Here is a 26,378-nt window from a genome sequence, read left to right on the forward strand (position 1 = left end):
TGACGTGGAACATGCTCATCTGCCACTTTCCGGCTGTTCTCGGGAGGAGCTGCTGAGCGCTGTGGGCTGGTTGCAGGTCCTGAGTACTAGTGCCTGACGCACCATGTGGCAAGAAGGGTCAGGGGAGATGGAAAGAGTCTCATCTTCAGGTGTTCCAACCTTTGTGAGCAGTGCTGCGGCTGATGCTCTGAAGGGCGCTGCTTTTCTGTGGACAGACTCTATGCACTAAAGCTATTCCTGTAGGGCACATGCAGATGTGTGGGCTGGGTTTCTCTCCTGGGTTTTTCTGAGGCTGGTAGTGTAAGAAGGAAAGTTTGTTTCCCTGGTTTCTGGACAGTTTATTTTGGTTTTTTAAAGAAGTGGAATCTGTTGACAGATGCTGACACTAATTTTGGGGAGACAGACGTTGTTTTGGTAGCTATTTTATCCTTCTGCTACATCATCCTAGCCATTAACATCTCTTGGGTTTGATTTCTGCAGAAAATTGGTGTGCTTTGCACATGGAATTAGTAGCTTTTTGAGGTGCCTAACTTATGTAATGTAGCCCAACTTTAAGCAGAAGCTTGTACAGACGATGGTCTCAGACATCAGAAAATGGTGATTAAATACCCCCGTAGCTGTAATTTGAGATGCCGTGTGTGAGAAGCTCCTGTAGCGTAGTGCTGACCCTCCTTAGTACCTGCCTATTGCATGCAAGATTTTTAGAAAGATTTCTCAGAAAGGAAACTTGTATGAGCCCTCCTTCTTGGAGAAGACTTGTCTGAAATCTAGCCTAGACTTCATGCTGAGAAGCTGCTGATTTTAAATAAAAGTTGCTTAAGGATATTTTGAATGCTTTCTTGCTGACTGCAGTGTTTTATTGATTAACTACTTTAATGGTGGTGCTCCAAATGGTTTCTGGGTTTTATAAAGCAGTTTCTACCTTTATTTTAAGCTTTCAACTGTGGCACAGGTTTTTAAAAGTAAAGAACTCTACCATGTCTCTATATTGGGCAACCCCAGAACTGACTGTGATTTTGATTTGAGTGTTTGCAGGTAACGTACCTCAGCGCTTTGTTCGTGATATGAAGATCGCACACGTTATGAAAGAGGGTTGTTCTTGAGTTACGCACATTTTACTTCTGCTGTTTGCCCTGATGGCTGTTAACAGCCACTGACACTATGGAACCACTTTATAGTGAAACCTTTGATGTGCTCCTTCACCAGTACTTCTGCTGTTCTCTTTGCTCAACAGGTCACCTTCATGGTAGATGGGCTTTCCCTAACAGAGGAGTTGTGACTTGACGTGTGCAACGTGGCTTTGCACAAAATGGCACTAGGAGCAATGAGAGAGATTTACTATTTCACTTGATTATCAAATCAATTTGCCCCTTCTGAATTCACTATAAACTGGGTCTGCTATGAACTGAGCTTCGGAGAAGCCCATGCTATGGCATTGCATAGATTATTGCATCCTAATCTTGCATGTCTTTTCGCAAAGCTTTCTTTTATTAATTTAAATTTCCTTTCTTGCTGCATTTTTTTTCTCTATTTTGTATTGTAGGATCGGGCTATTCACCCCTTGAAGATGATGAAGATGTGTATGCACGCAATAGATATAAAGGTGAATTCTTTGCTTATGGGCTAAAGAGGATTGGCTGAGTGCTGAGAGAAAGCTTCGTTCTTTTTCTTCTCATGGATTATAAAATCTTAGTTATTGGTTATTCTCATGGATTTTTAGATCGAGATTTAATGTCTACTGTTTTTAACAGTAAACTGTTTCTAATGGAAATTAGACCAAGTACTCATCAGCGCTGTTTCATGCCCCCGAGTAAGTAACTTCCGCGCTGCCTTTGCTCTTGGAAGATCAGGTTGTTATATCATGAAAATCTAGGATGAGCTCTTTCTTCTTCATACATCCTAACCAAACCATCAATGATAAGGTGACTGAAAACCTGGGCCTACTGATGGTGATGTATAGAAGTAGATGCAAGAGAACCTGATTTTCATGACTTCTTGTCCCCATAAAATTGTTTGCATTCAGATTAACCTGCTACCTGAAGTGCCAAGTGGAATGCATTTAGCGAATGAATGTGTACAGTTCCAAAAGCAAATTATGTAGCTGGATGAATGAGTGAATGGACTGGTGTGTTTATAAAGCAAATTCTAGTTTCTTCTTTATTCTAGAAGATTTTGTCATTCAGTAAGATGAAGAAGTTTTTTGCCACTCCCCGTAAATCTTCCATTTACTATATCTGTTTTCTTAAAGTCTACTTCTGTCTCAATACCCCTCTCCTCTGTCAAAATCCCTCTGAAGCCTAGACAATAAGGAAACTTACAATTTAATTTGTCACTTTAAATGGTAACTATGTTTCTTTTTAGTAAATTAATCTGTGGACATGCTACAATTATAACGTAATCATTTTGATTACTTGAAAACAGGGGCATTGGGGCCTTGTTGTACGTTATTGATTCTCTGTAATGAATCAATGGGCCTATTAAGAGGTAAGTCATAAGTAATTCAGACATTTATGAGCAACAGAGAGGAAAGCACAGATACTGTGGCTGTGTTGCTGTTTTCATGAAGGTCTTAGTTCTTCCCAGTACTGTACTTAAGTATAAAATTTTACTTTCAAACACATAGAAATACTTCTCTAAAACTTATATTCAGGTAAACCAATTTTTCCTTGCCTTTTGACCTGTAACCCTCTGCAGACATGTAGAAAAAGAATTCCAACTATCATGAAGATAAATCAATACCAATTCATGGCAGGGCAGGCAAGTAGTTAACGTGCAAATGATGCATAAATTCCTTTTATACGGTGATCCAAAATGAATTACACTCATGTCAGCCAAAATGTCAGCAGGGTAATTGAAACATAATGACTCATTCAGGCCGATATTAAAAACTGCCCCAAGTTGGGAAGCGCTACTGCCAACTGCTGAAGATCAGACAATGTGAATCTGAGAGTGTAAAGCGTTGCAGTATAACAGGCTGACTCTTCATTAGCATACTTGTTTAAGTTGGTGTTGAGAGGAAGAGGGAGAATGACGGAGCAAGGAAAAATGGGCTGAGTAGCTGTGTTCAGAGCTTTGCCTTATATGTGCAGTCCAGTGTTTTGGGTATGGCCCGTTACTCAGCAAATAAAACGAATAACTAAATGAATTTTCTCAACTGGTGTTAACATATGTAAGCAGCATTGTTTTTTTCTTTGCACGCATGCTCAGTAGACAGTTCAAGCGAGCACACAAATTCATCCTCTTTGGCATCTACAGACAGAACGTTGCAGTTTATTGGAGAGACAGGGGAATTCACCTCCTACCAAATCCTTTTGTCTTTGCCTGGATGTTTTTCAGCTTGCTCAACTTTCCAGAGAAACATCGCTTAGACTTTCTGTGCCCACAGCGTTTTTAAAGAGTTTTTCCATTCCTCCCTGGTGAGTTTGCAGCTCTTGTGGCTGGTGTACCAGCAAGCAACAGTACAGCCGGTCACTTTGCGTGCTGCTTGTGAAGGAAGTGCTCAGCTGAGGATGGTGTTTAAACAAGACTTAGAGGCTGGGGAGAAACGATGCTCTAGAAAATGCTTTCCTTTCTTCCATTTGGCATAGCTGTCTCAGATCATATTTGATGACAAAGAGCTTCCCGAATACAGCAGTTCCTGTGTTCATCACAGCTGTAGTGCCACTGCTGCTATGATCCTCGTTCCTGATATATTTTCTCAAACACTGTAATAACCAAATAGTAGCGCTAGCTGTAGAGGCAAAATTGTGGCTTCAACCATTTCTGCTTATTGGCTGTTTTCCTGTAGTTTCAAACACAGGTTTGAGTCTCTGAAATGTTTTACTACTAAGCGATGATGGATGCAGGCTATTGTATTGCTGAGGAGTGGCGCAAAGTTTCTGTTAAACAAAAAAACCCACTACGTAGGTGCTGGTACCTAAAAGCTCAAATTTCAGTTAGGTGAACAGGGCCCAGCAGAGATGGGGAAGCTCCAGAACAGGTACCTGGGAAACCTGTAGCTTTTCTTATTCTCAGAGCCTTCAGAAATGTGGCTGATTTTGTCCTGAGGCAGGGAACACCCAGCCCTCATATTCCATAAATACTCCATGTAGCTGCTTAGCCTTCGAAAACCAGTGTGTGCCTTCGCTTAAAGATAAACAAACTTTGATGTAAAACTTCATTGTATCGTTTGATGTGCTTTCAAGCACATAAGCTTTTCAAGTTAGCTGGGGGTTTTTCCAGTGATTTCAGCTAGTCTAAACCCAGATATTTGCCTCCTTATAAACCCTGCCTCACCCACTTTCTTCTAATCACATGGAGTTCTGGAGTAAGCATAAGAATGTTTTGGATCAAACAGATGTTCCTCCTCAGCTCTTAAAGTTATCTGCATCCAAAAGCATGTCTGGTTTTGTTTTTCTTTCTGACAGTATCATTTGGTCCAGTAAAAGATGTATTAGCTTTGCTTTGTTTCTTTCTGTAGACCACCGTAGCTGCAATGACACCAAGAAGGGCTTTTTCAGTATTCTGTTTGTGCATTAAACTGTGTTTGTGTGCTGTTAGCCACTTTATTTTAAAATATATGTGCAGCTGCTTACTCAAGGCAATCACGTTTGTAAAGCCACAAAAATTTGCAGATCTCTGGCAATTTGCAATACCTGAAACAGCTGCTTTTTCTTTTTTAATTAGCCTCTTAATCATGTTGCTAAGTGTATTTGTCTTAACATCCTTTACAGAGGAAATCAGCCGTGTGTGTTTGCAGCTTATATATGTGGAAAACCTGAGGCATAAATATCTTGAACTGGGTTGCTGAAGAGTTCCCCAGCTGGCTGGGGCAAAAGCTCAGCCTCCCTGAGACTTCAAGCCCCCTGTTGTGCCCCTTCAGTCAGTGTTCTCCTAGTGACTTCAGGTGTGAACTTTTCTGCAGAAAACCTGAGACCTTCTCCTTAGTTGAGGAGATACTACAGCAAGTAGGAGAAGCTTTTTTCTTTCTTTCTTAATTGAGAAAAAAAACAAAAGCCCAAACCCGAGGTTTAGGGTCTCAGGGTATGAGAAGAACAGAAAAGTTGGAAATTTTGGGGATCAGACCACTAAAGAGGAGATTAGGCAAAGGCTGCTGTTAGCTCTGGAGGAAGAGGAGGAGGATTTCTCCAGGAGGTGAATGAGACAGAGGCTGCTTCTGTGTGTCCAACATGTGTGAATTCCCCCAGAGAGTGGTTTGAGGTGATGCCTGAGACTGCATCAGTGGCAGTGGGTAGCCAGCTAAGGAGGCTGCAGAGATGGGTGCTGATATCGCTCCGTAGTTCAGCATTAGCTGACTGTGAGCTAACAGGAACAGAAGTCCCTCCTCACCTGCTCTCCCAATTTTAATTTGGTTCACAGCAAAAGTTTTGTCATGTGCCTCCTGCATGTCACGTGTCGTCACACAAGATTTCAGGACTTGTCATCTCTCTCTTTTTGTCTTGCAGCCCCTCCTTCCCGCCCTCCCAGTATGTCCTTTTCAAATCTTGGAGCTGAGAAGGAGCAGGCTTAGTAAATCCTTGTGTAGGAAAGTCTGACTGAGAAGCTGCCTGCTGCAGAAAAAACATGGCTTTCTTGGTGCACCTGGGTGTCTAAACAAAGATACCGAAGCTTTGGCTGGGAAGGGGAAGTCTCTATTTGATACCGCACCCATCAGTATCACACTATGGTGCTAAGTCCTCAGAAGAAGATGCAACCCCTACCCTGAGGGTTTTCAAGTGTAGCCCTGCCCAGTTATTAAAGGATCAGTTTTCTGTATGTTTGTTTCCCTCTTCCCCATGAGGTTGGTAGGAGCATTAGCCATGAAATCCCAGCCAAATTCCAGCTTTCCTCTGAGTTGGCAGATCCATCCAAGAGCAGGGAGAAGGTGATTCTTATACCTCAGGCTACATTTTTGTGATATTAGGGAAAGGTAATCCTCCACCCATCTTTTGAGATAGAGAGTACATGTGAAGTCCAGGCCTTTGAAAACATTTAGAACTGAATTTAAATTCCTGCAGCTTGGATTCCATTTTCTGAATATGTGCTAAGTATATCGTAAGCTTGTGACTGGACATCGACACCCTCACCCTCTGAAGGATCTGAAACGAGAAAGTGCAGGAGTTTGTGCTGTCAAATACATGCATTGTGTCTGAATGCACATTGCCTCGGAAGCTTCAAATTACCAAAACAAGAGGGCAGATCTTTCTCAAAAGCTCTTCACTTAAGTCACTTGGATTGGACACTTGCCTTCAGATTTAATCATGGCAACGGTATTGTCCCCATTTGCTGGTAGAAGGTGATTTTGTTGGTGATAAAAAGAACATTTTAATGTTTCAGTGGGGCACTGCCCAAGTGCTGAGAACAGCGAAGGAGCTGCTGTTCTTGCACACTTGACAAATTCCAGTTCAGCTATAATCCTGAGTGCTAGCTTGGAAAGTAACTTTGCAAAGCTGGAGCCGTTCTTAAACCTGAACGGTTGTTCTGGTGCGTGGAGGTTGCGTACAGATGGCCTTGAGATATTGGCAACATGATTTATGTAGGTCAGATTCTTCTGGACTGTGGGAGAGCTTGAACTATCACATAGTTCAGCCAAGGCAGTGTCCTTTACTGTGCAAGTTACTGTGGAAGATTTTATTTTAAATGGTCAGGAAGAGAGATAAATGTTGTAAAGATGAGAGCTACAGCTCGACCAAAGGTGTTACTAATGCAAAGATTTGTTACCAAAGAGAAGTGAGATGTATTGATTTAAAAAACAAGAGAGAAGAGGTCCAGTTGTCATCAAACTGTCCACGCGGTGGCATCCTTACTCCATGGACAGAAAAACATGGACCACACTCTCCCTTCCACCCTAACCCAATGGCTGCAATGTTTGTAATCGGAAAGAGCTGCCAACCTTCGAAGGGCTGACCTTCTGGTGTATGCTGCAGTTACTTCTCCACTTTGAGGATTGGTGTTTTTTAAAACCAGACTTTTTTTTTTCCCCCACTTTTTTTGAATAAAGAAAGTGATTCCATGTGTGTGCCTGACCTTTTACATTTTGTGAAGTGCTAGCAGTGGGTTTTTTTGTTCTCTGTGCTAGAAACGCCGTGGTGCTCCCCCGTTAAGGTGAAACATGGTTATGCAAACTGCAGGACACCTCAAGGGGAATATTACAAGAATGTACTGGGGACAAGATGTGATATTCGCTGTCAAAAAGGCTATGAACTGCATGGCCCTCAGCAGCTAATTTGTCAGTCAAGCAAACGCTGGTCTGGGAAAGTGCTGTGCAAACGTAAGTAGCTATGAAATCCATGCTTGTGGCTTGCATCTCGGATTCAGCAGACAATAAACTTCCCCTGCCTTTGAAACAGTGATTTTGGGATCGTTATTTGCATTACCTGACAGCTGCATTTGTTCTTGCAGAGGTACATGCCATGACAGGTATAATGAGCGTTATCAATACTCTTGGCAGATGACAAAGATAGGGAATGTTTTATGACCATGGGATTTTGATTTGCGGGAATGATTTTATGATAGAGCCACAAAGATGCATTAAGATATTGCCCACCTTGGGTTTTGTAAGCTGGCACAATTTGTATCAGGTGCCTAAGCGGGCTCTTGCAGTAAAACATTTTCTGATAAGAGAGAGAATGTCATCTTTTTCTCATAGAAACATTTCATTAGGCCACTCTGTGTGCAAAGTTAAATTTGAAACACAGCTAATAAGAACAGTATGGAAGGCCTCATGTAGAACATGACTTTCTCCCACTTGTTTGCTATTTGCATCCTTATTTCTGTGTAATACCACACATCCGCGTTACTCTAAAGGAGGATAACAAGTTTCCAAAAGTCTTTGCTTTCTGTTCCAGAAAAGCGCTGCCCCACTCTGTCCATGCCAACCAACGGGGGCTTCAAGTGTGTCGATGGTGCCTACTTTGGCTCGAGGTGTGAGTACTACTGTTCCCCGGGATACCAGCTGAAAGGCGACCGTATAGTAACGTGCCTGGACAACAAAGTTTGGAGTGGCCGGCCAGCATCCTGCATTGGTAAGTAGGATGGTTAGTCTGCATCCTGGGAAGTCTACGTCTTGAGGTAACTGTTGGTGTCTGAGTTCTCCAGAAGGATTCCAAAATGCTTTTTTTATGCAGTTCCTGGGGGCAAAAAGCAGCTGTTCATTTTGAGGAAGCAGAGAACAGTTTTCCAAGGGATACAGGGAACTCTCTGTCACTTAAGACTTTCAGTCTCAAATGACTGTCTTCCTTACGCACATGCTATTATGACCAAGCATTATGACGTTAATAAAGATGAGGCTGGTATAAAGGGTCAGTGCTTTACAATTCCTGTAACAGCCTTTGCTGACCACCCGGGTGACTCCTTGGTAGTCTATAACTACTTTGCTGCTCTTCCAGCATGTTCTGTGTGCTGGAGTCTGTCCCATTATCTGTAGCTTAAAGATAAAACAGGTTTGAAACTAAACCCTTGGTCTGACTTCCCCTGTTGCTTTTTGTTCTTGGGATCATGGTTTCCAGGTATATCCAGGGAGTATGAATGGTCTGTGGTTACTAGCATGGTTGCAGTTGAGCTAAACTAAATTTTAGCCACATCGGTTCTGAATTAGAACTAAATTTCAGTTCACAATTAGTTATGCCAGCAATTTTCATGACATAGCGATCTCCCAGGAGCTGGAATATACATAAATCAAAAGAGAGATAAATATTGAGATTTAACTTCTTATTAATGGGGTTTCAGCAGGCAGTGAAGTCTGAGCTGCTGTCCTCGTTTCTGGGAAGTCTCTGATAGAAGGTTCATCAGCCATCCACAAGGGAAGGTATTTTTTGGCCATCTGAACTGGGTACCAGTAATTTAAGCTTGTCAGTGGTAGAGTATTTGTGCTCAGTGTTTCCTGTGTATGATAGCTTGGTTTTCTTCAGAATGCCTGTGGCTCAGTTTAGGTTAGCAAATGCTTTGGAGCCTCTCCACTGTGGCCTGACATTCGCAGAATTTTGTTCAGGTTTCCTGTTGCTTGGTGGTGTACAAATATAGAAATGAGCCTGCTGCTTAGGTGTCAACTGTTTGTTCTGTCTCTTTTTTCTTTATTTACAAAAAACAAGCTTTGTCCTTCTCAGTGGTGTGGGCAGAGGAAGAAAAACAAACCCTTTTAAGTTTGGGAATGATAAAATGTTGTCCTCTATTTCCTGGCACTTACAGAACCGCATCTGTTTTCAGTGACAGGGAGCTTATTACAGAGGATGTTCTCTTGCAGAGTAGAGTAAACAAGTATGTCTTCAGCAAAAAAAAAGGCTAAGTTAGCACTGACATTTCTTTTTGATTCCAGAAATGCAAAGTAGTTTGACAGCAAGTCCCAAGTAACCCTGTATAAGTAATAGTATCATTTAAGTTCTGGTAATACCACGTATTATGGGGAGGACCCCTTCAAACTGTGTATATACCCAGTTCCTTTATGCAATCAGTAAGTTATGCAGTTAGCACACTGTTTAATAAGGTTGTCTTTTGACCTCTTGACAGGTAGGATAGAGATTGTTTTTATGACCAGACATGACCCTAACAATATACTGCAGTTTGCAATTGAACACATATCCCTTACTGTAATTCAGTAGTTACAAAAAACTCAGCAGCATGCAAAAGCTTACCAGTGGCCAAGAAACAACTGGCTGAACAGCTCACTTTCAGCTGAGAAGTAACATTAAGGCGAGGGGAGCAACGAAATACAAAGGCAAAGAAGCCAGTTTATTTCTTATTTTAGCCTATAAACAATTATTTGTGCTGTGCGCAGGAGGGATGTTACAGGTGATCGTAGGCAGGGGCTGGTAACGTTCATGTCGTTGCAGATAGGTAGGGAAGTGGCTTGGGAACACCACAGCTATTGTCATCAAGTATGGCAAAATTATCGCAGACCTGACTTTATAGTCCTCTTGAATCAAAACAAGGGGCTTTCCTCTACCCTTTGGTACTGCAGTTGTGCTGCCTAGCACTTTTTCACAAGACTATGTGGGGTTCGCAGTGCAGTGGTGAAGGTCCACGTAGGAAAAGCATAAGGCTAGCATCATTGCTGAAACTGGTATTCATTGAAAGGGGAAAAAAGATGAATAGATTTTTATTAATTTTTTTTTTAATTAAAGAAAGTAAGGTATGTTTTACCAGTCACTTACAGAAGTCCTTACAGACAGTGGTTCTTCCGTCTTAACGTCTGTCCCCTGTCCCTCTCCTGTAAGAGGAAGGATATCCTTTATGTTGCTGAAATAACTTTGATTAAAAAAGATCAATGTGCAGCTGCTTTTGGTTATTAATTAGCTAAAAATGCCAATAGTCGCTTGAATAATATTTCCATTGTATCTTTAATGCAGTGTAACATAGATTGAAATAGGTATTTTCCTCTAAAAGATTGAAAAATGTCACAGTCTTTTCTTCTATAGAGGTTTCATTTTCCTTCTGATTATATAACAGGGGTTGTGTTAAATGGCTGTCACCATGTTAAGTCGTCCTTTTGTCACATCCTAAGACAGTATTGATAGGTAGTTAACCAACAGCTTCCAGCTGGGATGTCTGAAATAAGCTTTGCAGTCTGAGTCATTAATTATACAGGTCCTGATAATGGATGTTTTGAAACGCAGAGCAATTCCTTCTGGAGGGCGGTGGAGAGAACAGGACAATAATTTTCATTCTTCCTTTTATGATTTTCAGTCTCTTTATTCTTCTGACACAGACTAACATTTTGAATTAACTTCCAGCCGTGATTTAATGTCATTAGCAGTCAGGAATAACAGCGTGTTTATGTAGCAGCAGATTGTTTACCTATCCCATACAGACTCGTGAATAAGCAAGCCGTGGGCATTCAGTACCGTTCCTCTGTTTCCTTCCTCTTGTCATCCCAAATTCACAAGCAAATAAATGTAAAACTTTAACAAACCATGAGAAAGACAGTTAACAAGCTCTTTAAATTTTGCTGAAACTGTTTTTATGTCCAGTCTCAGAAGTATGTTTAAAAGAAAAACCAACAAACCAACCTAAAACCCATTTGCAAACTTTGCATTTTTTCCACAAAGTCTGAAAGGCTGCTTTAAAATCTGGTACCCCGCTGCTGGCCTCCTGATGCAATGTTGCTTCCCCGTGTGGAGCCAGAGTACCAGTGGCTGCAGCCAAATAGCCAAGAAAAGCCGCACCTTCCAAGAATGTGGCTGGTCAGCACCAATTTTTTAATGAAAACTCAATTTCCCTGCCCCTGATTTAAACCTTGCAGGCAAGATTCACCCATTTAATGCACAGCCCTTTTGAACAGCTTAAATCCGCTTGGCTTGTCATTGATCCTTCAGCAGTGACAGACATTACGGTAAAAGTGTCAGACCAGCTGTACCAGCTCAGACACCTTGCACCCATATATTTCTGCTGTGCCGGCAGGATTGCCGGTGGAAGCAGCTGAAGATGAGTAGCTGTGCATTGTCTTTGTCCTCCATCAGGGTCTTTCATCACCGCCGCTGTTCCTTTACTCCTGAATAACGCGCACAATGTTCTGGTAGCGGTTAAACAAGCTTTCAAAAGTTACTTGGTATACTTTTCGGTTTTTTATTAGCCGTAAGGCATTACTGCAAGAATTACTTGAAAAAATCAAATGTGGCAGCAATTCCCTGCAAAATTACAGTCTTCGTTGTTTCTCCTTTTACCACTGTGGCGGGAAAAACAACAAAGAATTTAACAGTAATATACAAAGCTATTAATACAGAGAGAGAGATTTATTTTCAGTGTGCTTTACAAATGTTCTTAATCATAATCTCCACCACACAGATGAACAAAGAGAGGCAGAGCAGAAAAACAGAAGGGTCAGGCTCCTCAGGTACAATCTTGCATATCCCTCCTTGGAGTTCAAAGCTAAATACAGTCAATTTGTAGACGTCACATTTTCACGGCGGACTACATAAAGAAGGTTACAGTTACTACTTTTTAATTAATTTTTACACTGGGCGGGAGGGTTGATCATTGTCAGCTTTTACTTTTCTTACAAAAAGGTGAGGAGTACAGGTTCCACCTGCCTTGGCTGGAATGGCTCCAGTGTTGAGGAGGCCAGCTGATGATGTCCCAGGTGGTAATGCTGGCAGCAGGGCAAGAGCTGTGAAAAAAGATGCATGGCTAAAAGAGATGCACAGGTGTCCATTTCTGTGACATTTGTTTCAACAGATACTGAACCGCCAAGAATCCAGTGCCCGAGCGTGAAGGAGAAAACTGCAGAGCCCAACAAGTTGACAGCTAGAGTGTTCTGGGACACCCCGGAGGGACGGGACACTGCTGACGGGATTCTGACAGAGTAGGTGCCGATCTGTAGATGTTTGCACATTTCTCCCTTTTGCTCCTGGGTCACTGGCTAGCGGCTCAGCTGATGAGGGTGGCCAGGTACCCTTTCCCCTTAATTCATCCAAGGTGCTTATTTATAGCTGTCATATGTTGGTGGTCTGTCAAGAATTGCAAGTTTAACTGAAAAAGTTGACAGGTTGGAGGTGCATTGTTCAGGAACTGGCTTCTACATGAAGGGTAGCAGGTTGTTGTGGTCATTTTAGAGCTGGTGGAATAAATAACAATAACATCTTGACTGCACCTGTGCAATTTTCCAGAGGTGCTTTATGGGTCTTACAGTCGACAAGTTTCCTTACAGCAAGTTACCTTTTATACATGACGAAGAAGAGAGAGTAGTGCATTTGGAGGTGGCAGCAGAGGCAATTTTGACTGACTTAAAAAAACCGAGGTGAATTGAGTCACAAAGCAATATCCGCAATCATCTTTAGGCTTCTCCCTGAAGCAATGCTGGCTGCAGATGTCCCAGCGTTCTGCAGTTACCTTTAAATTAATGCTTCTCATTTGAAACCTAGGGAGCTTCAAACATTGGATTTAATCTTGAAACCTTCTTCAAAATTTCCTTGTCAATCTTTATGGTTTCACAGTCACATTTCCCAGAAGAGCCAGGTGTACTTGTGATGGTATCACTGTCTCTGATTTCCCCCTCTTTATCATGCAGGATTTACATCAGTCTATCTAGACTGTTGTAATGGTAAGAGTATAGAAAATCTGCTTCTTCCAGTAAGCAAGTTACATCTCATAATGGTGTATTAGTGGGTTGGTTAAGCACAGAAGCTGAAATTTAAGCTTAAAGATGATTGTAGTTTTATGTGAAAACAAAAAAGCTGTGGAAAGACACAATGACATGGTCTTTTTATTGCTAAAATTTAAATAATAGAAAGAATTCAAAAATAAAAACTTTGAAAAAGGTAAGAATAAAGAAATTCCAAAGGCTTTTTGAAGTAATAATGTCTGGCAGGCAAAAAAAAAAAAGGGGAATAGCCCGTGTAGCCTTTGTCATATGAGTAACTGTTCCCTGCCCAAAGAGGCTCGCTGTTGAATCTGTGAAAGCTTCTCCATAATCACGTCTCTGTTTTTATAAAACCTTGCTAAACTGTGATGTTTTATAGAGTACACAGTGCTTTCCTTAAAAGTACTGCGTCCTGCAGTCCCGTGAGGACATGAGCTGTTCCGTCCTGTGGAACCCTGCGCAGCCTCTCTGCTCAGGACACGTTTACCACGGCGGAACTGTCCTGCTGCGTTTGCAGCTTAGGAACAAGCTCCAGGTGAAAAAGCTGCTGTGGATCACCATGCCCTTCTGCTGTGACAATAAGTCTCACTTTCTGTTCCATTTTTGTTCATTAATTAGTATAATCAAATGAAAGGTACAGAGCAGCCAATGTCCCCATTGTAAGAGGCGGGCAGTTTTCTTACACTCTGCTGGCTCTGGGTTACGCTGCAGCCCTGCAGTTTGCAATATAAAATGAGGATCAGTTGTGACTCCTACTTACGTAGGGAAAAAAAAGCTCGAGCTTTGGGCATGGCGTGATGCTCGGCTACGCTATGGATTGTCTTAAGAGGAAGCGAGCAGGCTCTGCCTCCCTTGCCTGAGCAGGGTTGGGACCCTTTTGTACATCTCCAGGGTGGGCTCTTGGTGGCAGATTCAAATACTCTGGTCACTACTGCCCAGCTGCTTCCTTTGCTTACTCTGTTTTCAGTTGTGCAGTGCAGCCAGACAACCTTAGCATGCCACAAATGTCACTCTTCAGGCTTTTGTAGCATTGTCAGTAGGAGAATACTGGTGAATTTATGAATGAATGAATGTCCTGTTTTATCTCCCGTTTCAGTGTTATTTTGAAAGGCCTGCCACCAGGGTCACATTTTCCAGAGGGCGACCACAAAATCCAATATACTGTGTATGACAGAGCTGAAAACAAAGGCACTTGCAAATTCCTTGTTAAAGTCAGAGGTAAGAATTATGTTTCACCCTATAAATGCAGTCACTGATCTGCCTCTGGCTTCGTACACGGTTTGAGAAATGTCCTCATTTCTATATTAGTTTGCATATGTATGTGTATATAAAGTGTGCGTTGATGCTGAAAGGGAGAACGTGGTCTTGCTCAGGATCCTGGGGCCAGCCCAGCACTCTGCATGTCAGGGAAGAACTTCATTGATAGTCCTGCCTCCAGCTCCACACCCCTTTCCTCCTGCTGGCTTCTCCCCAATACTTACCTTATGAGCTGCTGAAGCAAGTGTGTGAAGGAATTTTTTTAAGCTGTGACCCACATCTGTCATGCAGGGCTGCCCTTTCGTACATACAAATCTTGAAATCTGAGGTTGAATATACAGAAATGAAACCTGTAGGTTTCAGCTTCAGCTTTTCCTGTGCTCCATGACCTTTGTCACCATGATACTACAATCGGTCGCATTAATACACCTATACATCTGGATCGTTTTAGTTTACATGTGAGTTAAGAAGGGTTTTCTTTGGTTGCTTGGGGGTTTTAAGTACGTGACTTATCACTGAGAGAGCAAACAGAAAAGTGTCTTCTCTATAGGTATGCTACTGGCTATGCTACACAGGGTGATTCATGCCTTTTTTTTTTTTTACCTCTTGCTTGAAGTCAGGCGCTGTGTGAAGTTAAATGCCCCAGATAATGGCTACATCAAGTGTTCAGGTGATGGAAATAACTATGGTGCTACATGCGAGTTCTCCTGTATTGGTGGCTATGAGCTGCAAGGAAGCCCGGCTAGAGTGTGCCAGTACAATTTGGGGTGGTCAGGAGTGGAGCCAACCTGTGCACGTAAGTGAGTATTTCGCCACTTTACCAGAAGGGCTGACGGAGCAATGGGTCTTGTGGCACTGAGAGTTTGGGAAGGGGGGGGTGAGGTGGAATACCGTTGCAAACTTCAATGCTGTAGAGGTAAGAAATTTAACATCTTTGCTAATTTGCACTCGCAGCTGAAGCCTTTGCTACCTTTGGCTCCTCTTTCCTAGGGTGATGAAGGTACCTCACAACTGATAGTGTGTTTTGGCTCAAAGCTGTCTACAAAACTTCACATTCTGGAGTCAATCCATCTTCCAAGCCAGAACAGCTTAAGATAAAATTGTTGGCTTCAGTGAGGCCAGTATTTCACCCATATCTTCTTTATTATTATTTCTTGTACTTCTGCTGTCTAACAGTTTGTGCTTTTAGAAATAGATCTGTTTTCAGTATGCTCTGTAACTTTTAAATGTAATTCTAGCCATGAGTATTAATGTGAATGTGAGGACTGCAGCTGCACTTCTGGATCAATTTTACGAGAAGCGGAGACTACTAATTATTTCAACTCCTACTGCAGCCAACTTCTTCTACAGGATGCAGTTGGGAATGCTGCAGGTAAAACACATTCCAGGGGGCATGCAACTGTTTTTTTTTCTTTAAAGAAGACACGAGAGGACAAGTTCCACTGTTTGATATAACTGTAAACTTTAGCTGTATGTTAGACTGCAGCCACAGAGGATCTGGCTGAATCAGAGTGGTTCTGATTTAACTGTTTTTACATCAGTTTGAGTTGAAACATCTCCCTAGTCTCTAATTCAGCTCCACTCTGGGTTGTGCTGCCTCTGGCTGACCAGTTGCTGAATCCCAGGCAGTTCTGGCCCTCTTCCATCCTCTCCAAATAAATTTATCAATAACTTGTGCTCAATAATAATTCTCTAACTCAGCTCCTAAAGAAGTTGGAAAAAACCCCAAACCATCCAGCACTTCAGCAGCTGCAGTTCATGCAAACTAGGCTTACGGACTTTGCAAGGAAGTGTGAATAGCTGTACCAGCAAACAGACAGCGAGAGGTGCAGCACAGAGGTCATCCAGCATGTGGAGATAGCACTGTGGTATTTTGTTCAAAAAAAAAAAAAAGACCAAACAAAAAACCCCAAAGTTTGGGTAATTGTCCTTACATGTTGTAAATGTGATGCTCTTTTTGGGTTCTTGCTGGACTTCAAGATTTATCTCAGAAATGTGTCTCTGTCCTCAGGGAAAGGAGCCAGTCTTTCACAGTGGCAAGTGCTTCTATCTCGTTTCTTTTCTCACAACTGTAATACAGTTCGGTATAAATAGTCATTGGGATATGAACATGATGAGATTTAACTGCTGACTTCAGTTTCAGTTGTATTAAAAAAATTTTTTTAAAAATTTTCCCCCATTAGATTAACTTGGCAAGAAAATTCAATACATTGATCAAAATGAAATTGTTTAAAATACTAAATTTAATGGCTGGAGTACTTTTTCCACTACTTGACAGCGATCAAACAAGTTGGCATGAAAGAAAACTTCCTGTAGTCAACTTGCATTTCACATACCTTGCTTTGCCAATTAGATTACTGGCACGTTGCTTAATACCCTGGCATCTTTTCACGTCATTCCAAAGACAGGTTTGTGTTTCTCCTCGGTGCTCCCTATATGTTGTTCTTGGAGTAGTTAAGAATATGCCATTTAACATGGCCTGGAATCAGGAGGCTGTAGGTCTTCACAGTGAGAATTAGAGCCTTTTCAAAGCATGCTCTCATTTCAGTTTAAACCATCCCAGGAACAAACGATCAGACTCTTTATGAACACTTGCTGCATGTTCAGAACAACCCCCTGTTCTCCCACTGATTGATAATTAACACATCTCCTTCTTCTTTTAACCCTTCTAGCCAGCACAGTGTGGCTTAGACCTCCGACATGTTACAGTAGTTGAATTGGTTGGTGTCTTCCCAGCACAGATAGGAAGAATAGGTGTAAAGCTGCTGCCCCCGTCACTTGCCCTGCAACTCAGGTAAGTAAGATCTCGCTACTGTTGTGTTTGCACCTTAGCATATGTGATGTTTGGCTTTTGATTCTTTGTGGCCAGCGGTAGGAGGGAAGTGAGGGCTCCCCTGTACTCAGCGCTGCTGAGGACTCACCTCGAATACTGTGTTCAGTTTTGAGCCTCTCACCACAAGGACACTGAGGTGCTGGAGCGTGTCCAGAGAAGGGCAGTGAAGCTGGTGAAGGATCTGGAGAGCAAGTCTTATGAGGAGCATCTGAGGGAGCGGGGGTTGTTTAGCCTGGAGAAAAGGAGACTCAGGGTGACTGATCACTCTCTACAACTCCCTGAAAGGTGTAGCGAGGTTGGGGTCAGTCTCTTCTCCCAGGTAACAAGCGATAGGTCGAGAGGAAATGGCCACAAGTTGCACCAGGGGAGGTTTAGGTTGGATATCAGGAAAAAATTTCATTACAGAAAGGGTTGTGAAGCATTAGAACAGGCTGCCCAGGGAAGCGGTTGAGTCCCCATCTCTGGAGGTATTTAAAAGACATTTAGATGTGGTGCTGAGGGACATGGTTTAGTGGTGACCTGGCAGTGCAGGGCGAGTGGTTAAACTCAATCTTAAAAAGTCTCTTCAAACCGAAATGATTCTGAGGTGTATATGTGCATATTCTACTCTAATGTATATACCTGGACACTGGAAGATAGATGTTGTTGAGTAAATTTTAGGATTAATTTGCTCTCTACCTGTACAATAGCTGTGTAAATAGCTAGTGCAAATTCATGGGCACTTGGTATTTATCCAATTAAAAGCATAGACTTAAGTTTGTTTAAACAGGCTGCGACCATGCTATGGGTCTGTATTTTGGGGTGCTGCCACTGAAAACACTTCGAGCATGTCTGAGTTTGTGCTGGGGTTGGTGTTACGTAGTCATGACAGGCAGCAGTCACTTTGCAAGGGCAGCTTTGGCGCAGCTCCCGGTGCAGCCAGAATTGGCAGCAGCAGCTCATTTTCCCTGCAGTGATGCTGGTGGCTGTGGCCAGGCCAGAAGGGAGAGCAGTGGTTGCTCTTTTTAGTCCCACATGTAGAAATTATGTGGGCAGTATTTCAAAGAAGAAATTATCTTAGCCTCCCCAGCCTGACTACAACATTCAGCAGTTTTACCAAGGTGCCTAAACTGTTCTGACTTGTTTTTAGACTGGCGGGGTGTTGGTTTTAACTTGAATATGAGACTTCAAGTGCCAGCATTTCCGAGGGACAGGAGGACTGCAGGAGCCAAAAGTGAAGCCTCAGGGGCAGGGAAATAGTGGTTATTTAGGAAAAAAGCCCAGGAGCATTCTAGGCAACGTATTCTGGGATGAATTTGAGGAAATGGAGCAAGTTTTAACTGGGGACAGTAAAAAATGCAGAGAGGTTTTTTTTGGATTGCAAAAAGAAGAAAACATTTGTTCCTCTATAAAAGGAAGAAGAGAGCACAAAGAGTTCTCTTAGTAAAAAAAAAAAAAGTAAAAGTACTTTTAGTAAAGGTGAAAGGGTTATATTGTGGGTCTGTAGACAACTCCCGTAACACCTCAGTCCCTGCTCTACCACCCCACCGACCCACTCATAGCCCTGCCTTTAATCCAGCTGCATTTCGTAAACTGGTACGTTATGACTTGCCCTGCACTCAGTGAAAGTTAGTTTTCCATTTTATTTTTTCTTGTTTTCTCTGTGTGAATTACAGCATTCCAGTTCCAGAAGGCCCTTAAATGAAAATTAAACACATCTTAAACGTATTGAATAAAGATGCTGTCCAGAATTGGTGTTCAGTAAACTAATGAGCATGGCTCCTCTAGTTAAAACTCTGGGAGCCTCGGGACATTAGCATTTGAATTTGTAGATAGTAAGGTGAGATGAGGCACAAGAGGAATGTAGTTTCCTAGCACCATAGCTTAATTAATTAATTCAAGATCCCTACTTGCTAGAAGACAACACCTAGAGCCCTCAAAGTTGTTCGAAGGCTGAGAAAGGTCAGTTTTGATGCTTCACGCCTTCTCACCACCTCCCCTCTCACTGCTCTGAGCCTTATCTTCATGGCAGCGGTCCCGTCCTTCCACCCAATCTTGCATGGCTGCCTGAATGCAGTTCCCCTGCACCAGTGATGTTGACTGACTGCGTGTCTAAGGGTCTTGTAGTCTATTACTCCTTCAAGTAAAAGACAGAGCACCAAGGTTACTGTCACACCTCCAGAGGAGCTGAAATGACCCCTTTTAACACTTGGAAGGAAAGGGCTGTGCCAGGATTAGCAGTGGCCAACTCCTAAACTGTTATTAAGACAGTTATTAGGACGCAATGAAAACTGACTCTAATAATTTTGTCCTGCTTTTTCTCATTGTGATTTCATACCATGTGGCAGCCAAGAAGGGAAATAGTCTATTTGTAACTCTAGCTCCTTCTTTAGGCAACGTATACAGTACTTCTTTTTGTCTCACATTGTTTTTCGCTTGTGATAGCAATAGGCAATGGCATATACTATACTAACCGGCAGAGGTCTGAGGAGAAACCAAGAGCTGAGTGCAGTTAATTTGACCCTTCCCTAACGCAGAGGTACAGCCTGCAGCACTCGCAGACACCCAGTCTCTTACCTGATTCCTTGTTCTTACAGCTGGAACAACGTTGACGCTGTATAGTCCCCTCTGACCATCCCTGCCTTCCACCAGGCTGCTTCTGCCATTTGCTAGTTTAAAGTAAACTAGTGGTTAGATGACGGGCTTTAACAAAACGAGTTCCTTATCTTGCAGGCTGCTGCTGAGGATCCCTCATTACAATTTCAACATCGTGGTGATGGACAAGCACGGAATGGACAAGGAGCGCTATCCTTTCCCAGCGACACCAGCCGAGCTCTTTGCACTTATTGACAATTTTCCCTTGAGAAAAGAGGAGATGAAACTGCAAGCAGAAATTGGTCAGTCGTGCCCTTAGTTCGGGATTGCAGGGCTTGCAGTTGTTGATGAATTTTTTTTAATCCACGTAATTCTCTCCTTGGTGCCACACAAAGCATGGCTCTTTTAATCACTGATGTACAGATTTGTTTTGTGTGTATTGTTAAGTCTGTCTGGCTGTGTAGCTACTCTGCACAGAAGTATGCATGATGCTTTTTTGTACTTCCAGCCATCTTTAGATAAATGTTTACGTAGGATCACTACCCAATAGAAGTTCTTGTACAGAAGGTTAAGAACTGAGGCACGTTTCTGGGAGTTTATTTTGGATTTTTAATTCAGTGTAAAATTGGGATTTTTTTTCTTACTGTTTATAAGTCTTTTTATTAATAAAATATTGTTTTGCAAACAAACAGTTGTCTAAAATTCCTCTTGGAGGTGAAAGTTGATCGAACCATTCAAAATTTGGATCAAAACACCTCTCTGCAAACTGTTACAATAGAGACATTAGCCTCAGACTGAAAGCGTACAAGCAACCCAGTAGTGCCTTTCAGCTCCACTAATAATATGATTGATCACAGACACAAAGCATAAGCTGAAGGCAATGCAAGTGCCTGCTTTCAGCAGCAGCAAGGAAAAATTAGCTGTTAGCAGGAGTATGGAAGCCATTGCCGGAAGGAATTCAACAAAGGAACAGTCAACAGCAAAGAACATGGGCAGTAATTACTGAAGGCTTGGTAGAAAAATACGCTCTTACCTGGTATGCTTTTGCTCCTGGTTTTTCATGTCCAATGGACTTGGGGTAGCAGACCTCCTTTCCCTCTACATCTTGGAGACAGACCAGGCTTTTGATTTGATGGCAGGAAAACATTACCCCCTGGGAAATTTCATCAAGGACGTGTCATTTCCAGAGCTGTGAAAAGAATTCCTTGCAAGTCATCGCTTATAAAACAACATAAAAGTTCCCTGCTTAATAAAAAGTGTTAGGAGGCAAACAGAAAAGGGAAGAGTTTTCTACTCTTCTGTTATAGCCCACAGTCTTCCCCAGTCCACTGCAAAGGATATACATCGTGCATGAAGAATATAAGACCCAAAGGACTGAAATTTGTGAGTTACAGCTTTGGATACCTGTTTACAGGATACGATGCGTGAAGAGCAACACTCCAGTGTCTGTGCTGTTCATTCTTGCCACTCAGGAGCACACACCTTTTCTTTCAGCCAAATGCTTGTCTTTGACCGTATGGTATATTGTTTAACCTCACACGCTGGTGTCAGCAGAGGAACAGTTTATCAGCATCTCTAAAGAGATCCTTACCAGAATTCAGTCTCTCACACCCTTTGGACTTAGAAAATTGTTTTTAAAAACATTGCTGCTGCGAGTGAATTAATGAGGAAGTGAATGTGAAGAGAGGGAAGTCAGCCCTGACACTAGCTAGCAAAAGCTAATTTGTGGACTGAAGCGTGCCAGCACCAAGGAGGGAGCGGGTGGTGATAGACTGTGTCTTCTGCAGAGGATGGTCTGCTTCTGAGAGTGTTAGGAGACTGTCACCAAATACCCAAGAACAGATAAGAAAGCATGGCACGGCCACCGGTTTTGGCATCTGCAGTGCTAATGCCAAAAAGAAGAGCTGGCTCCACCCTGCAGGCAGCGGTGCCAGGTTGGCAAGGATGAGCAGCTGGAGGGCAAGGAAGCCCTGACTGAGCTTTCTGAGTGTCACTGTTAGGAATAAGATGCAAGGACAGAATTGGTGACAAAAATCACAGAGATAGCATTTCTATTCCAGATCTGACCAAACCACGAAGTAAGCCCTAGTCCCACTGTAAAGGAGCGAGGAGGGTAAGCTCTGGTCTGCTGGTGGACACAGCTGTACCCCAGCTTGCTTTTCCTCTGCTGTCCAATGCCAGTGGTCAAGAAAACTAGACAGAGCCGGGCACCCTAAATCACGCCTTAAGTGTCAGACATGGAACAGAGACAGCCTTGAGGACGCATCCGTGAACATGCTGCCGTGGCCACAGCTCTCTGTCGCAGGTTCTTTGGCATGCACATGCTTATAGCAGAAATGCACGGGTGGACAGGCTTTTTTTTTCCCCCCTTGTTCACTTTCCTCATTGAAAAAGCACATCAACTGATTTCCAGTGATTTAACATTTAAAAAAATAAAAACACAAAACCCAAACCTCTAATGGGTCTGATTTTTCTACTTTATTGCTGCAATCCCAGTCTGCTGCTGCTCCATTTGGGTTGAGGTGCCCAGTCAGTCATCTTTCATGGCTGGGTGAACGGGAGCGAGGCTTTACGATTGCTGCACTCCGGAAAGTGATTGCAATCACTAGGCTATTACAGGAAATTGAATTAAGTGGAGGAGAGTGCATGAGTGATTGGATTACTAGTTATAGTTCTACACGGAACATCTATTAAAATCTTGTGATTACGAGAAGCTGTTCTTGATTAGTAGTATAAGGTTTCTGGCATTTTCTGTTGTACGTTTTTGTGGGGAACAGAGAAAAACATCATGTGCCATCTCTGTTTGGGAGACAAATCAGCCTGCACATGTGCTATGCAGAGATGGGGGAGACTGGCCTTTTGGGAAAGGACTGTTTGAACAAGGGACTTGGCATTTCTGACTTTAGCCCAGCATTTATATATTCAAATAAATTCCAAATATTCAAATATATTCCAGTAATTCATTCTGGAGACTTTTGGTCCCAGAGAGATAGCAGTGAGTAAACAAGCTGCAGTATCTACACTAGTGCCTTTTTTTTTTAAACGTTTAACAGAAAATTCAACTTTCTCAGAATCACACAGGCTGGAGTCTGTGCGTACTCCGAACATGGCTCTTCTTGCCATAGCTCAAATCCTACCACCACTGTTGACATGTAAATCCTGTTTATAACATAACCCTGTTTCCAAGAGGCAAGACCTGCCATAAGTCTTGTCCTTTCCACTCGTACCGCCAGGCTGTTCCTTGCAGGAGAAGTGGCAGATCATGGGGTGTGGACACAGCCACAGGCTGGAGGTTCCTGCATCAACCTGGAGATACTTTTCAATTCTGAATATGAACCAAAAGACTTCAATCAATTTTAGACCACAAAAGAATGTTTCTGTCATGCAACAGCTCTTGCAAACAGAACTACTGGGATAAATTGTGGGAGGCAGCAATTTCTCACGAGCACAGATTTTGTAAATGACCTGATTATCTCCAGATCCTACCCAAGACACCACGTAATTTGATAGGAACGAACCCTGCTGTCACACATCTCCCCTACACCCGCAGAGACAAAATTTAAAGTTGCACTTCCCTGTTCTAGAAGCTCAGACCATCCCCTCTGGGTCAGAGTGAGTCGTTTTCATGAAAACACCAGTGAGCCTCACAGCTCTGCGCTATATGACTACGACATGCAGCTTCGTTACAGCTCAGTACTTACATAAAAGCATGAGTCAGACTGCATAACATCAGGTAAACACAGAGGCTAAAAGGTAACCTGAAGCCCACGTAAACACTCTTACAATCGCAACCTGCTGTTTAAACCGAGGTGGTAAAATAATGGAGCTTAGGCCATTCGATCTCAGCACTTGATGGCTTGCGGCCACTCACCTCAGACTCTGCTGGTGCTGCAGACCCACAGAAAAGAAAATGGAGCAAACGCTTCACGCCATCAGAAGACGGCACAGCTCTTCTTGGCCGTGTAGCTGCTGCCCATTCTCGGTCCCTGCCAGTTGCTGGAGTATGTTTTCATTGCAGCGCGGTGAAGGGAAAAGCGGGAAAGCATTAGCAGACACTGGAGGGCGGAAAGCAGCAAGGCTGCCTGGCTAGAGGAGCAGGTGAGGACACTGGCAGTTGCGGATGCACACGCATTTCTCTGGCGTCTTCCACGCAGTGATCCACTGCTGCACGCGCTGTAAAAGGCAAGGGAAACTAGCGTGGGAACAAGCTAGACTGCGCGGTCTGTGGGGAAAGGAGGCGGCTGCTTGTGCCCAAATCACGCTGAGAGACCAGTGAACCTCTTCACTCGGGTGCAGGAACCCAATGCACTGAGCCAGACTTTCAGACTACTGCAAAGTGTGCAGAGGCAAGCACAGCCCCAGCCCCCGGGAGTGTTATTTGCCTCCTAGTTTGTCTCAGACAGCTGGGATGGGACAGCAAGCCACAAACCCACAGGAAACTGGAGTACCAGAAGAAGGTGGAAGACAGCCCTCAACCCTGAGAGGTAAGTTGAAGTGAACAGAGCTCAGCTGAAAGTATAAATTGAGTGATAATGCTTTTTTTCTTTAAAAAAACAAAACCAGAAAAACAACCCACAGCACCAGTAATTACAGAAAAGCTGCATTTTGAACATACCTGAATTGTTGAGTGGACAGGACCTTGAACCAGGGAAGAGGCAGGAGATTCCAGGACAGAGGGGAGGACCTGCTTAACATGCAGGGTTAAGGGACATGTGAAATAATTCTTTAGCAAGGGACAAAAGAACACCACATTTCCCTTACGCTCAGAATTGCATGTTAAAAAGAAAACAGGTTTAATACTTATGAAATAAAAAAATAGCTTAAAAACACTTCAAGCGTTAAAGTTAAGACAAGCAGAAAAAGCAGAGACACTGTCAGTGGAGTCCCACCTCCGAAGACACGGCAAGCCTCTTGCATTATTCATAAGTAGTTTATCCTCACCTCAATGGGATAATACGGGACATTCCTGGGAGACATGCTGGGGGTTTGCTCTAACGCATTTTTGAAGAAACAAGAACACCACAACGTTTCAGCACTTTAATTTAAGAGACAGAACAGTAATCTTGACAACAGCTGCGAGTGTATTACCAGCCACCTTTGTCCACAAAACTAAGCACGCAGCGCACAGTACAAAAATGTTCTGGGCAGGAAACATTTTGTTGTTCTAAACGTGGGCAGAACTTAACACGCTGCAATGCCCTTTACTGCAACTACTGTTCACATCCAGCAGAATAATTAAACAAACAGCTAGCCGCTGATTTTAAGCGGAACGAAGGCAGAACGAGGGATTCGTGACATTCTCTGTTTGCTGCAACAAATGACCACAACTGGCTTTAGGCAAACTTCAACAATTAGAACAATCCTCAAAAATACACGCCAAGCTGTTGGGAGCAGTAGCACGCAGCCTTGTGTGTGTTACTGCCACAAAGAATTCTTGAAACAACCGATCCAAATAAAGGGCCAAGATGCAGCAAGGGTGAGTTGCAAAAGCAACGTAAACCACACCTACAGCAGCAAGCTGAGATTCAGTCTGGAGCATCAGTGTCGATATACACGGTATAATTAACACTGTATTATTACCACTTATCAAACAGGATTTGCAAAACGTGAAATCACCAGGCAGGAACGTCACGGACACAGTGGGAAGGTTCTGGTAGCATGCTTCTCAGCATCTCCTGCTGAGCTGTGGTAAAAGACATCATGCCAAATAAGACTGCATCCTATTTTGGAATTCATCACGCATTCTACCACTGTTTCTCTAGAGTTCTCAAACCTTACCATCGCGTATAAAAATAAATAAATAATTTTTAGAAAACTATTTAAAAACAAAGTTTACAAAGTGCACAGATCAGCTCTCGAGAGACGGTTATTTCTGTCATTGCAAAGTGCTGAAAATCAAGACTGTACGGTAGGGAAATACAATTTCAGTTTTTGCCTCATATGGATGAAAATAATTGGGGCTATCATTTAACTGACTCCTGCTGCCTCCCTTCCAGATGTTTCCAAATGGAGATTAACTCGGGTCAGATGTTCTGGTGAGGGTTGCTGAACCAAAGCGAGGGATGAAGGGAAGAGAAACCCTTGCAAAGATCCTGGTTCAACCCTTACTGTCTTGTGTGTATCTGTAAACTATGGAAACAGGGCTCTCAGCGCTTTTTCAGAGGTGGAGGAGATCCAAGCAGCCTTTCTCTTGTACCCCTGAGGAAGGGAAAATTATGCCAGTCTAACTGCAACCGCTCCTTATCAATTAGTACAGCTCAACGGCTGCTCTGCTGTTACAGTTTAGTTGATATTTTGTAGAATACAACTTATAATAATAGCACTTGGCAGGGCCTAACCAGGCAAAAAAAGAAAAATAAAACATTAATACATAAAGATGCTGCTTTCATGCTTAGCATAATTTGCACTGGAAGAGGGAGAGAAGAATGAGCTTCCAGTCTAACGCAACATGATCACAGCAAACTCACCATCCCAATGCTTTCTCTCTTAAACCATCTGCTAAATCAACTAGCTGGGAAATAAAGATCAAAATGTGGCATCTAAAAGGCATTTGAGGAAGGCAATGGCACTTTGATGAGCACAAGAAGATGGCAACAGTGTCCCTTGGCTTTGCAGCTTTCCTCCCACCTTCCCCCACACGTAACATGATGGAGGTGGAGGAAA

At 42.9% G+C, this 26,378-nt stretch overlaps 1 protein-coding gene across 1 annotated transcript; it reads left to right on the forward strand.

The window, feature by feature from the left end:
- Positions 1-1,206: 1,206 nt before the first annotated feature.
- Positions 1,207-20,400, forward strand: SRPX (sushi-repeat containing protein, X-linked; the record flags this gene model as incomplete). Its single annotated transcript, XM_010135013.1, is given in 10 exon segments — positions 1,207-1,261; positions 1,542-1,603; positions 7,058-7,249; positions 7,827-8,003; positions 12,148-12,274; positions 14,148-14,269; positions 14,925-15,104; positions 15,547-15,680; positions 16,981-17,102; positions 19,854-20,400. Coding segments are annotated over 10 exon segments (1,352 nt in total), but the record flags the coding sequence as incomplete, so codon positions are not given.
- Between the last annotated feature and the right edge of the window lie 5,978 nt (positions 20,401-26,378).

The sequence above is a fragment of the Buceros rhinoceros genome, unplaced genomic scaffold, assembly GCF_000710305.1.
Source record: "Buceros rhinoceros silvestris isolate BGI_N320 unplaced genomic scaffold, ASM71030v1 scaffold10054, whole genome shotgun sequence".
Taxonomy (NCBI): Eukaryota; Metazoa; Chordata; class Aves; order Bucerotiformes; family Bucerotidae; genus Buceros; species Buceros rhinoceros.